We start from the raw sequence: 14,586 nt of genomic DNA, 5'->3' as shown, positions 1-14,586 counted from the left end.
TAGGTGCCAGTGCTGGGATGCCTCAGGCCAAGTAACTAACCTGGCAGAGACACAGCCCCACCCATCAGCAGACAGGCTGCCAGAAGATCTCCTGAACCCACAGTTGCCTCTGGAAATAGCCCTGCCCACCAGAGGGCCCAGGACCCAGCTCCACTCACCAGTGAGAAGGCACCAGTCCCAAACTCCCCTGGGCCCTGACCCTGCCCTCCAGGAAGCCCACTGTAGCCTGTGGACCAGCTTCACCCACCAGGGGGCAGACACCAGACATGAGAAAACTGCAATCATCAACAGATGAATGGATAAATAAGCTGTGATACACACACACACACACACACACACACACACACACACACACACAGCGGAATACTACTCAGCCATAAAAAAGAATGAAATTTTGCCACTTGCAACAACATGGTTGGACTTGGAGGGCATTATGCTAAGTGAAATAAGTCATACAGAGAAAGACAAATACTGTATGATATCATTTATATGTGGAATCGAAAAAACACAACAAATTAGTGAATATACCAAAAAAGAAACAGACTCACAGATATAGAGAACAAACTAGTGATTACCAGTGGGGGGAGGGGCAATGTAGGAGTAGGGGATTAAGAGGTACAAACTATTATGTATAAAATAAGGTACAAGGATATATTGTATAACACAGGGAATATAGCCAATATTTTATAATGACTACAAATGGAGTATAAACCTTAAAATTGTGAATCACTATATTATATACCTGTAACTTATATAATATTATACATCAAATGTACTTTAATTTAAAAGAATTAGGAGGAAAAAAAGAAATGCAGAATATGGGTAAAACACAAATAAACAATAATTGAGAAGACAGAATCAGAATGAACACACATCAGATTATTCACAGTTCCACTTTAGTTCAAGGCAAAGTGATCTACTGAGACTAAGACAAAGCTAGGATTAGAAGGCTCAGGAAGAGGATGAAGGCTCAGAATCACCATAGTGGGAAATGAGCCACGGAGTCACGTAGCAAAATGTGAAATATTGCCAGGTAGAACTGAGGGCTCAGCTGAGGTTAGAGAGCACTATATATACATAGTGTAGTCAATTGCCATGACTGTGTGACTTTTCTGGGATGTAGAAGAGAGATGATTGTAATTACTAAGGGTTGGACATTGGCAAGGCAGGTATGTCAAAAGGGTATAAAAGATCCTAAGGTGTAGGTGAGTGCATCACTGAAAGGTATGTCCATAGGTGTAGGCTGGGTAGAAAGGAAATCAAATCAAAAGCGTCAAAGGTCAAAGAAATATAAAAAGAGGCTAAGGAATGAGAAGTTACAAAGAGGATGAAAAGTGGAACTATAATAATGGACAGAATGTGATGGGGATATGTGTATAATCTGATCACTTAGTTTTTATTTTGATGATTGGAGGGTATCTCATTTTTGTTTTATTATTTCATGTACATCCCTCTAAAACGGCATGCCCAAACAGAAGACAACTACACTTTAAGGTGAAATAATAGATGTACTCCCCTATTAGAAACTCTGAACAATCTCACAAGATCCACTTGCAGAGAATGAGGGAGTGGGAAAAATAGAATGACAGAAAGGTGTGATTACAGAGCACAGAGCTGCAGTAATAATCTTCATTTATCTATGACCAATAAAGTCACGGACTGAGTCAGTAGTAAGACCAAAACCTGAAACTAACAAGCCTAGTTCCCAAGCCTCAACTTTTAACATGCTTTCTAAGAACAACTTTTAAACTAAAATTTCACACATACATACACACACAAATATAACATTTCTGATTATGAAAGTAATGTGTGTTCATTATAGGAAGTTTAGAAAATACAGAAATTTCTACTTGCTCCTTTGCAATGTTACTACTAGGCTCTTAAATACCTTAGACCAGGGGTCCCCAACCCACAGGCTGTGGACTGGTACCAGTCCCTGGTCTGTTAGGAACCGGGCCACACAGCAGGAGGTGAGCGGCCACCAAGTGAGCAAAGCTTCATCTGCCACTCCCCATCACTCGCATTACTGCCTAAACCACCCCCCACTCCCCACCCCTGTCCGTGGAAAAACTGTCTTCCCCGAAACTGGTCCCTGGTGCCACAAAGGTTGGAGACCACTTCCTTAGACTATAGGTTGGCAATTTTTTTCTGTAAAGGGTCAGATAGTAAAAACTTTTGGCTTTACAGGCTCTAAAGTGTCTGTTGCAATGACTCAACCCTGCCCTCTGCATCTATTGAGATGATTACAGCGTTTTTCTTCTTTAGTCTGTTAATATGGTGAATTACACTGACTTATTTTCAAATGTTAAACAAGGAAGCAGCAATGGACAGTATTTTAAAGAATGGATGTGCTGTATGTCAATAAAACTGTATTTACAAGAACAGGTGGTAGGCTGGATTTAGACCCAGAGCTGTAACTTGTCAACCCCACCTTAGACTACTTTACAAGGTTTATATTTAAGTACTTCTCAAATGAAATAAACTAGCAGTTTGTTTAATTTATTATGTTCCAGGTACTGTGCTAAAAGCTGTAGATGAAAAGACATTACCTGAACTTCATGGCTAATGGGGAAACACATGCAGTATGTTTAAAAGTGAGGTGGGAAACAGAGGAGAAAAAGAGGTAAGGTTGTCTGAAAGGAATCACGGAAGGCTTAACGGAGAAGAAAGCACTTGACCTGAGTCTTGTAGGACTTCGTTTTAACGCATTTTTTTAAATGAAAAATGAATTTTTATAGCATTTTATGTTTAAGCACAAGCCTACCTTGGAATAAGAAAGTGCTATTTGTTGAAATACAGCATCATCTGGTGATTTACTATATGTGGCAAGCCCTTGTTCATCATCATCAAAAGGGTAGTTAACCACCAAAGAACCTATGAGGGAAATGAGCAAAATGTATTGTGTTATTTCTTTCAAGATGGAGCATTAACATAAAGTAAGCTTTTCACAGTACTGCCAGAGACAGGAAACCAATACAAATTTCCAAGGTTAATTTCCTCAATAGAAATGAAAAAGTTGCTAATTTCCTCAATAGAAAATCAAAGTGGATAAATAAAATATTAAATAGCTATGCATGACACTTAAAGACTGCCTTAACTGGAAAGGTCTTGGGAGTTTGCCTGAACTTACAGGCATACTTTACATGTCAGAACTGAAACCAGAAGTATACAGCCTTAATTTAAACAATTTTACTTTTATAATATTTAGGATCAGAAAAATTGAGCAAAATTTGGTACTTTTTCACTAAAATTCAGACATTTATAAGGTCATGTCACGGAATTTTAAACTAAGAAAGGACTCTTGAAGTCTGATTAACCCACCCTCTTCATTTTGCAGATGTGGAGTCTAAAATGGAGAGGCTAAACAACAAATGTATGGATAGTAGAGCCAGTCCTGACCTTCATTCAGAAAAAAATGCTAAAAATTTCTCTTATGCTCATATTATAAATTAGTCAACTGGAGTTATATCATATGATTTTTCATGACCTAAAATACAGAGAGTGATGTTTTAAAACATATATAAAGGATATCAACTCCCTTCATGCTCCCCCTAGGACATAAAGCAATTAGGGTGCTTCTCAGGCAGGAGCCCTGAGCCCACCTCCCCCACCATAGGATCAAATCCCTTATTTTCCTATTAGTCACATCATTTTCATTTGTCCATGTGCCCATTTATTCTGCCTTGATTAGGCCATTCATCTTTGCCTTTTTTGTCATGCCACTTCCTGGGCATGGAAGTGAAGGAACAAATTCAACTTGAATCCAGATGAAGTAATCCTGTGATAACAAATACCAGCAAACATTCATATATTTAAAAAAAATTTTCTTTAAGAAACAAGTATGAAGAACTATGCTCATTTTATTCCCCAAAATAGTTCTAACAAGATAAGTGTACTTCAACACCTGTTCTTAGACAAATTACTCCAAAAAAATTTAATTTTACCCTGGATATATGACTCATGCCTAAAAGTTACAACAGAAAAAAGTCAACTTCTACTTAATATTGTCTTTCAAATGGCTAATTTTATAAGGGAAAAAAAAAGTCATAAAAGACTTACAATACTCCTACAAAAGTTTATTTAAAAAATAAATAGTATTGGGACTTCCCTGGTGACGCAGTGGTTGGGAATCCACCTGCCAATGCAGGGGACACGGGTTCAAGGCCTGGTCTGGGACCGCGGAGCAACTGGGCCCGTGCGCCACAACTGCTGAGCCTGCGCTCTGGAGCCCGCGCACCTAGAGCCCGGCTCAGCAACATGAGAGGCCACCGCAATGAGAGCGCCACGCACCACAACAAGGGCTTGCCCCCACTCCCCGCAACTAGAGAGGGCCCGCGCGCAGCAATGAAGACCCAACGCAGCCAAGAATGAATGAATGAATAAATAAATAAATAAATAAAAATTAGTATCAACACAAAGAGCATTAGCTATTTTAAAAAAGATAAATCTGACTTCATCAATATTAAAAATTTTGTGCATCAAAGGACATTATTAAGAAAGTTAAAGTAAACCTATAGAATGGGAGAAAATATTTGCAAATCAGCAATTTGATAAGGGTCTAGAATCCAGACTATATAAAGAAGTCCTGCAACTCAACAAAAAGATGAAAAACCCAATTAACAATGGGCAAAAGACTTGAACAGCTATTTCTCCAAATAAGATATACAAATGGCCAAAACAAGCACACAAAAAGATGCTCAGCATCATTAGCCATCAGGGAAATGCAAATCTAAATTTCAGTGAGATATCACCTTTCACCCACTAAAACGGCTATAATCAACAACAAAAAAATTAACAAGGTGAGGATGTGGAAAAACTAGAACCCTCATACATTGCTGGTGGGAATATAAAATGGTTCTGCTACTGTGGAAGTTTGGCAGTTCATCAAAAAGCTAAACACGGAATTACCATATGATGGTATTTCCATCAAAAAGCCAAACATAGGATAACCCAAAAGAATTGAAAACAGGGACTCAGATACTGTCTGCCAATGTTCATAGTAGTATTATTCATAATAGTAAAAAGTAAAAACAACCCAAATGTTCATCAACAGATAAATAGATAAACAAATTGTGGTATATACATACAATGGAAAATTATTCAGTCATAAAAAGAAATAAAGTACTAACATATGCTACAATATGAATGAACCTTGAAAACACTATGCTAAGTGAAAGAAGACAGACACAAAAGGTCATATATTATATGATTTCATTTCTATGAAATATCCAAAACAGGTAAATCCATAGAGACAGAACACAGATTGGTGGTTACCAGGGCTTGAGGGGCATGGGGAATGGAAAGCAACTGCTTAATGGGTAAGGGGTTTCCTTTTGGGGAGGTGAAAATGTTTTGGAACGAGATAGAGATGGTGGTTGCACAGCATTGTGAATGCACTAAATGTCACTGAATTATTTACCTTAACATGGTTAGTGTTATATGAATTTCACCTAAATAAAAAATTAATATCAAAAATTACAAAAAGAAATATTACTTTTCTCTATATTCTTTCAAAATCCTTCTAAATTGTTAAGTTGGCAGCAAAGAATTCCTCTGTTAAATTTCTTTGCCAAGATTTCAAAACTCATTTAAAGATTTTAAGATGAAAATGCAAAATACGTCATGGAAAGAAACATATCTACGTGATTGAAGAAGTATCCCCCACCATGCCAAGGTCTTGATACCACATGTAAACATCTGTCAATTATTTTCACTGGAATGTAACTAGTATTAAGTTTTCAGCTTTAGCCAACATGACGTGATGTGTTTTTTACAGATTTTTTTTTTTTTTTTGCAGTACGTGGGCCTCTCACTGTTGTGGCCTCTCCTGTTGCGGAGCACAGGCTCCGGACGTGCAGGCTCAGCGGCCATGGCTCATGGGCCCAGCTGCTCCGCAGCATGTGGGATCTTCCCGGACTGGGGCATGAACCTGTGTCCCCTGCATCGGCAGACGGACTCTCAATCACTGCGCAACCAGGGAAGCACTACAGAATATTTTTTAAAGCTCAAAGTAAAAAATATTTTCTGTCAAACATGGTATACAATTAATAAAGTAAGAAAAAAGCCAAAAAATTATTTTGCTAACCAGGCTGCAACTTCATAATTCCTATTTGGGTCTTTGAGAATCGTCCATGATTACCAATTATAGAAGTATTTTCTCCTACTATTAGCAAGCTTTCAAAGTCATTTTTGGAGAATCTCAATTTACTTCTTAAATACAAATATCCATAAGTGTGTACTGTCATTTCTAAAATGGCAGGTTAATCTATATGCCATCAAATCTCGACTGTGATACTTCCTTGGATAATCCAACAAATGTGGACACTAAATTTCTTACCTATTGCCCCTGGTGTTAATACCTTCACTCTTTTTTAATTTATTGAGATATAATTCACATACCATACAATCCATCCACTTAAAGTATATAATTCACTGTTGTTTGGTATATTCACAGGGTTGAATATACAACCATCACTACTATCTAATTACAGAACATTTCATTACTGAAAAAATAAACAAACCCATACCCATTAGCAGTCACTCCCCATCCTCTCCACCACTATCCTCTACGGCTTGAGGCAACTGCTAACCTATTTTCTATCTCTATGGATTTGCCTATGTCTGCACATTTCATAAAAAATGTAATCATACAATATATGGTTTCTTATGACTGGCTTCTATCACCTACCATGCTTTCAAGACTCATCTATGCTGTAGCATGCATCAGTCCTTCATTCCTTTTCACAGCCAGTTAACATTCAATTGTATACCACACTTTATTTATCTGATCGTTAGTCCGTGGACATTTGGGTTATTTATACTTCCTGGTTATTATGAATAGTGCTACTATGAACGTCCACATACCAGTTTACATGTAGACATGTGTTTTCAGGTCTCTAGGGTTTTGACACTTATTCACACAACCCTAGTTGGACATTGTGATGACTGTTTGTTGTTGTTGTTGATTTATTTATTTTTGGCTGCGTTGGGTCCTTGTTGCAGCACACCGGCTTTCTCTAGCTGTGGCATGCAGGGGGGCCTACTCTTTGTTGCAGTGCCCGGGCTACTTGTTGTGGTGGCTTCTCTTGTTGCAGAGCACGGGCTCTTGGCACGTGGGCTTCAGTAGTTGTGGCACCTGGGCTCAGCAGTTGTGGCTCACGGGCTCTAGAGCACAGGCTTGGTAGTTGTGGTGCACGGGTTTAGCTGCTCTGTGGCAGGCGGGCCCTTCCCGGGCCAGGGTTCGAACCTGTGTCCCCTGCATTGGCAGGTGGATTCTTAACCACTGAGACACCAGGGAAGCCTCATTGTGATGATTTTTAATCTTGACCTCTCATCCTATTCAACTAAGTTCCTGCTGAATTATATGGAGGTGTATAAGCTCAGATACTACATGAGAATGAGGTCATTGTGCTACAGTTAAATACACAGCAGATAAAAGATAAGAGAATGTCAAAATCTAAACCTACATAAAAGGGCCTATTAAACTTTAGGGAGAAATAGGACTAAACATTTGGATCTGTTAGTGTTTAATTTTTATAAATGACAAAGAACATGTTACCAAATTCCCAGTGAGAGGGATAAATATAAAACATTTCTGAGGGATAAATATAAAACACTTGAAGAACTAAGTGAGAAAGAAATGGAGGGAGGGAGAAGGAGGAAAAGGGAAGGAGAGGTGGAGGGTGAGAGACAGAGAAAGAGAGGGAGGCAGGGCAGATGGAAGGAGGGAGAATGGAAGAGTACTGGGAGAGGGGAGGGGTGGGGGAGGAACGGGGAAAACAGCCAGGAAACTGGCTTAAAAAGTAATGAGAAAAGACCTTTATTGTTGTCTGCCATAAAAGCAATAACAGGCTTAAGATAGCCTAAGACTATAAACAGATAAACTTCCACTGGGATTTTCAAATGCTCTCAACAAGAATTAATTAGTGGAATATCAAGTTGCTATTACCTCCATGCAGGTTTGCTGACAGCACAAATGGATAGGCCTTCATCCAGCTCATTACAGCAATAGTTTCTGGTTGGGTAGGATCTGTGATCTGAATGAACTGATCTGGGAAATTTCGGTTCAGGTCAAAGTTGTTGCTGTTATTTCTGCCGACTACACTTATTGAATCTCCTGTATGATAAAAGATTCAAATTTAAGCCATGTTTCATTTATATTTTAATCCAATACATACTACTTCAGCTATCTTAACTCAAAGGTAAGTGTGAACACATCGGGCTTCACTATGATCAAACACACTATGACTGAAACCGAGTAGGACCCTGTGGGGCCTTCCCAGGTTAAAAAAGCCCCTCTGTATCTCATATTTCTTGTTTGTAGAAAAAAGGCTTTAGTCTCCTAGGCCTTCCCTGAGTTCCAAAGAGCAGGTATAAGCAGTTACTAATTAGGGAAGTGAGGAAATTCAGAAGTAAACGAAAAGCAGTTAAGCAAGAAAAGTAATGACAACGATTCCCGATTAAAAACAAGAGTCCTAGTTCTTACTCAAGGGATATACATAACAATCTAACATGTATCCTTGAGTTGTTCTGCAGGATGTAAGACCCCGACCCAGTAGGGGGAGGTGACTATGTGCTGAGCACAAGCATGTAGACCCCAGACTGGTTGGAACCAGAAGGCTGATGATTAAGATTCCCGAAACATCACCCTGCTACCTCCACACCACCAATCAATCAGAAGAAAGCCATGCACCCTGTACCCTCACCCCAAATGTTGCCTTTAAAAATCCTTCCCTGAAAGCCATTGAGAAGTTCAGGTCTTTTGAGCATGAGCTGCCCATTCTCCTTGTTTAGTGCCTGCAGATAAATCCTGTACTTTCCTTCACCACAACCTCATATCAGTAAATTGGCTTTGCTCTGCAGCAGGTGAGAGGATCCAAGTTCAGTTGGGTAACGTGATTAAAACACACATCGTTTTTACATTGTACATTAAAAAAAATGTATCTCTTCTAGATCTTCTGAATAGAAACGTAAAACCATTATCCTTTCATTTCTGCCTCTGGTCATACTTTGAGGGGAAAAACTCCAACCATACGAATTATATTAACATATTGCTCATCTGTCAATAATCCACATACAGTGACGTGATCACAATGTTGAGTGGGCATGACTGGCATGAGGGGGGACTCTATTGTACTGGCATACGGGTCACTAAAACAATGTAAATAAACAGACCAAATGAAAAGAAAAAAGTTGCAGTATGCTCACATTAAAGTGATAACAAAAAGGTAAAGTTAGTCAAGAACATAGTTGGAAGGGAGGAGGAGAAAGGGTTCAACTTAAGCTTATTCCATTTTACTATGGGATGAGAGCCCTATTATTGTCATTATAATGAGAAAATGAATGCAAGTGAATGAAGAAAACCTACCAGAGGACTCACTAGTAGTAAGTAGTTCCATCTTTCAGAAGGTCTCAAGGGAGGAATGTGGAAGGAATTTGTGAGGCTGACAGAGAATAAGGTCCTTAGCGAAAGAATCTTAATGATATATATAAGGATTAACCTGGTCATTTACTAATCGATTCTCTCAGTGTTCAGTCAGTGAGAGTAATAAACCACGGTGGCTGCATATTCATATTGTGGTATCTTTTCTACTCACTGGTATCACTGCCTGGAAGGAATCACAGGCTGGGAAAAGATGGATTCTCACTCTCCTAGTGTTCTGCATAATGTGGCCCATGTAAGAAAGTTGCTCTCCCTGCCCTTACTATAATGCCTTAGGAAAGATGGGCTAGCCCAGAGGAGGCAGAGGAATGGGAAGTCAATAACTTAGCAGGTTTAGATTATACATGCATGGGGAGTAGAAATGGGAGTCAAAACAGAGTCACTGGCTTAAAAAATATTTGGTTTGAGATTTCACTTATGAGATAAAGTTCCCAATACAATAATTTAACAAAAATTACTGTTAAAGTGGAACAATTTGTAAAAATCTTACATTATTTTAGTAAATAAGAGCCATTACCAAAGTGGAGAACTTCATTAAGTATAAACTTGATGACATAATTGTTGAATGAACTAGCCTATCTTACAAGAATACAAAAGCTAGAACCAATGATAAATTATAAGTATAAAAATAGGAAGAAATTTCAGGGAAACAACCAGTTCAAATTCTTTTCTATCCCCAAATAATTATGCCATATAATAATTAAAAAGGTTAAGCATTAGTAGACAGCTATTCTTTACCTTCCTGGGCCTTTTCATACCCATCAGGATTCATGGATGGCATCAGGTGAATTCTAGTGTTAAGAACCAAATCTGTTACATCGGGATCTGTTCCAAAGTTCTTACAAAGGTATTCGATGAGGTTCAGTAATAGTTCTCTTCCAACCACTTCATTTCCATGCATATTTCCAATGTACTTAAATTCTGGTTCACCTGAAAATAAAGTAATTACATGGAAGATGTTTTTTCCTCTTCATTAATCCTAGACTCTCTCTACTTTTTCCCCAACACATACAAAGACCCTAAACCAAAGATTTAAGATGTATTTTGGCAAAAGAAACAGGAAAAAGTATCTTATAAAGCAGTCCTTACTAATATATACGTCTGAGCAAGCTCAAAGCATATATACGTATGTGTGTATATATATAGATAGATATATAGATATATATACATACGTATATATATGCCATATAATATGAAAATAAAAGTAGTATTAGCAGAAAGAATCTAATTATGCAGTACGTTAAACTTTGTGCATAATATGGATTATCAAATGGATTTTCTTCTTTTCTAGGAAAAAATTGGTTACGTTTTCTTTGATCCAGTTATACATACAATAGGTGACCTTTCTAGATGAAGCAAAGCAATATAGCACATAGCTCTGAGAAGCAATCTGAAATTATGTGTGAAACTACACCAATTACCTGGTTCATGGACACCTGGATTATCAGATATCTCCATTACATAAAGTTCTCTTGACTCTACCGATTTTCCCAATGAATAAAGCCGGGTGATGTTAGGATATTCATTGGCAAACCTTCTCAAGAAGATTTCCATATCAGGGAAATGGTGGTGGTGAAAGTCCTGTGGCTGAACTGGCTGGTGGGAGGACTGTGTTCCAAGAGGACTATTAGGTATAGCAACCGTGCTAGCAGTTACTACAACCTCAGTTGTGTCAGGGACTACTGAAGCCACAGTTGGCCGAAGGGGAAAATTCACCTTTGTGGCTGGTCCTTCTTTCACTATTATGTTATTAACAGTCAGTGGCATATACCTGAAGAGAAAAATTTGAAAAAGTAGATGGCTTAGAGTTAAATTGAAACAGACAATGCATTAACATTATAAAAGTACAATAGCCTTTTCATACTCTTGCGCTTAGTCTATCGAAAATCAAATCAAATAAAGATAAATGTGTAAATTCAAGACTTTTAGAGTATTATCTCACAAAGAATCCCAGATTAAGTATTTAAAGAACTATTTCTCTTACCATCCTTTCAGGTTCCACACATTAGAATGCTTATAAAAAATTACATTCAGGGGCTTCCCTGGTGGCGCAGTGGTTAAGAATCCGCCTGCCAATGCAGGGGACACGGGTGCGAGCCCTGTCCAAGGAAAATCCCACATGCCAGGGAGCAACAAAGCCCGTGCACCACAACTGCTGAGCCTGTGCTCTAGAGGCAGAGAGGCACAACTACTGAGCCCACGTGCCACAGCTACTGAATGAAGCCTGCGCACCTAGAGCTCGTGCTCCGCAACAAGAGAAGCCACTGCAATGAGAAGCCCGCGGACTGCAACAAAGATTAGCCCCTGCTTGCTGCAACTAGAGAAAGCCCGTGCACAGCAACGAAGACCCAACACAGCCAAAAATAAATAAATTTATTAAATAAATAATAAAAAAATTACATTCAAAGGAGAGAATATGATGAAAAATGAAGGTCATTAATCCATTGTAACCATTGCTACAATACTCAAAGTAGGGATAAATGATCCAATTCTTTGTAGTGCCTTATCTGACTGACATTCCAACTACTTTACCAAATGGGAAAGTTCAAAATTAAAGGTAATTTATTTCCTAAAGGTAAATTCTTAGCAAAATGAGCTTCCAGAAATGCTCCCAGAGGAGGTGGGGAACCACTCATGTCATGTATTAGAAAGCTGATGGTGAGACAGCTCTTCAAAATGTCTTTCATAGAGCCCTGAGTTTCTTCTACCTTGGTATTCAATTAGCCTTGCAGCAATGCTTTACACAGCTGACCACCAAGCTTTTTTTTTTTTTTTTGCGGTACGTGTGCCTCTCACTGTTGTGGCCTCTCCCGTTGCGGAGCACAGGCTCCGGACGCGCAGGCTCAGTGGCCATGGCTCACGGGCCCAGCCGCTCTGCGGCATGTGGGATCCTCCTGGACTGGGGCACGAACCTGTGTCCCCTGCATCGGCAGGCGGACTCTCAACCACTGCGCCACCAGGGAAGCCCCATCAAGCTTTTAAAACTGTCCTTCCTCCCAATTTTACAATGATGCTTCATATCCAGTTGTATTGTTAACGTGACAGAAGATCCACCATAGTATTTTCTCGTTATAAAGGGGGAAAAAATCAGAAAACAAGGAAAAACAAAAGCCAGATACAGTAAATAAGATCTCCAAGAGTATATTTCTCTTCTTAGATATAAACGGAAACTTGACATTTTAAGAGTCTAGTTTAAATTCTTACCCAGTTAAAACTGCTGTAATGTTATAAGTTCCAGGAACAAGTAATCGGTGGAAATCACCAAATCTTCCTGTTGTGATATTATGATTAATACCAGCCACTGAGATGGTTGCATTCTCTAAGCCAGCTCCTGTTACTGAATCTTTAACAAATCCTTTAACTCCAATGTGGACCTAAAAAAAACAAGAATCAAAGTAGACTGCTCACAATCAGTTTGGAAGGCAAGAGAAAATAACCTCTCTGCATTGATGCTAGAATTTTTTAAAAATAAGCTTATTCCTCTAGCTCCCTGAAATAGTTTTCAATCTCTTCAAGTTGAAATAAAATATAGACCAAAAAAATTAAATCCTTAAACTTAAGTCATCTGAAATCTAGACTGTAAAATGCTTTTGAAATTCCTTCTCCTCAAAGCCAGACTTCTGCTTTTATCAGCAAGATATAAGTAATCATTTCCGATTTATCCAGTAGTATATTAGCCTGCCTGATATTTAAATTAAACTTATGTCCATGGTTCATATAATGGTAAAGGTTCTCTAGCAAATATGATCGAATGGCATTGTAAGAATCTGGTACTACAAATTTTGCTAATTATTTCAGGTGGTAAAAGTGTTGTAAGACAGTCAAAAGAAGCCCTCCAGAGGAAAAGAGCTGGGGGGAAGGATAACACAGGCATGGCCAGAATATGTTCTAACAGATTCTAATATAATAATTTCTAAATATAATCTACAATCTTAAATAATAAAAACAGAAAAATAAAGGGTATCTAGAATAAACTGTTGTTCATATACACAAATTTCTCCCTTATTTAATCAATTATTACCATACGCCAACCTTCCATTCAGCTTTTACCTTTTCAATCAATGTGATCAAAGACTCACGATTGTTCTCCCATTCTTGTTGAAGCTGCGAAGCTGGTGGGTACTTGCAACAAGACAGTTCTAATGTGATTTCAAAACAGTTGGCCCATAGATAATTGTAATCTTGCATGCCACCTGAAACATGAAGGAAAAAATAAGTTTATTCTCAGAATTCTACTCTTAAAAAGACCATAGAAATTAAATCAGTCATCTCTGCATGTATAAATTCTCTTTTAATTAAATTGTTTGAAGTTGGAGAAGGCTCTTGAATTATAGAGGACACTAACAAGGAAGGCGAAAGGAATACACCTTGGAAAGGAATATACATAAAGGAAATATATTTGATTGATAGGATAAAGTTATAAAGAGCATGAATATAATTGTTAATAACAATAGCAATAATGATAACCACTCTACATTTGAGTGTTTACTATATGCCAGCTCTGTTCTAGGACCTTTATGTGTATTAACATTTAATCTTTACAAAAACTTTTTGAGGTAGGTATTGCTATTTCACCCATTTTACAGATGTGAGAAGTAAGGCACAGAGAGGTGAAGATTTTTGACAGAATGAACATGAAGAATACTCAAGATCTTAAAGTTATAAAGGATATTCACACCAAAGCATTATTAAGGGCTTACTATTCTAACTGTACTCCCTGTATCACAAAGGTGACAAGAAGGGTCTGGATCAAAATGGTAGAATAGAAAGATCCTGAGCTCAACTCCTCACACAGGCACACTAAAATTACAACTACTTACAGAACAACTACCTCTGAGAACAACCTGAAGAATAACAGAAAAGATTTTCCACAGCTAAAGACATAAGGAAGGAGACACAACAAAATGGGGTGGGTGGGTGGAGATGCAGTCTAGTCAGGGCCCACACCCCTGATGCAACGACGCACAAGCAGGAGGAATATCACAACTGTGACAGTCATCCCTGAGGAGCAAGGAGTCCAAGACCAACACTGAGCTCCCTAGACCAGGGTCCTGAATTAGGAAGACAAGCTTCCAAAATGTCTGGCTTAAAAGCCAGTGGGGCTTATGTTCAGGAGTACCAGAGAGCTGTAGGAAACCAAGACT

The 14,586-nt window shown here is 38.5% G+C and overlaps 1 protein-coding gene across 1 annotated transcript in view; it reads right to left on the bottom strand.

Annotated features, from left to right (window-relative positions):
• Positions 1-14,586, bottom strand: part of CPD (carboxypeptidase D) — a 67,234-nt gene that overhangs the window by 28,145 nt on the left and 24,503 nt on the right. Inside the window, exons 3-8 of the mRNA XM_059997141.1 lie at positions 13,493-13,635; positions 12,647-12,816; positions 10,864-11,213; positions 10,181-10,372; positions 7,949-8,116; positions 2,765-2,874 (exon numbers count right to left, since the gene is read on the bottom strand). Of these exons, the coding sequence (XP_059853124.1) occupies positions 2,765-2,874; positions 7,949-8,116; positions 10,181-10,372; positions 10,864-11,213; positions 12,647-12,816; positions 13,493-13,635 (1,133 nt within the window). The remainder of the gene's footprint in view (positions 1-2,764; positions 2,875-7,948; positions 8,117-10,180; positions 10,373-10,863; positions 11,214-12,646; positions 12,817-13,492; positions 13,636-14,586) is intronic.

Source organism: Delphinus delphis, chromosome 19 (assembly GCF_949987515.2).
Source record: "Delphinus delphis chromosome 19, mDelDel1.2, whole genome shotgun sequence".
Taxonomy (NCBI): domain Eukaryota; kingdom Metazoa; phylum Chordata; class Mammalia; order Artiodactyla; family Delphinidae; genus Delphinus; species Delphinus delphis.
This window is presented reverse-complemented; position numbering and strand designations above follow the sequence as displayed.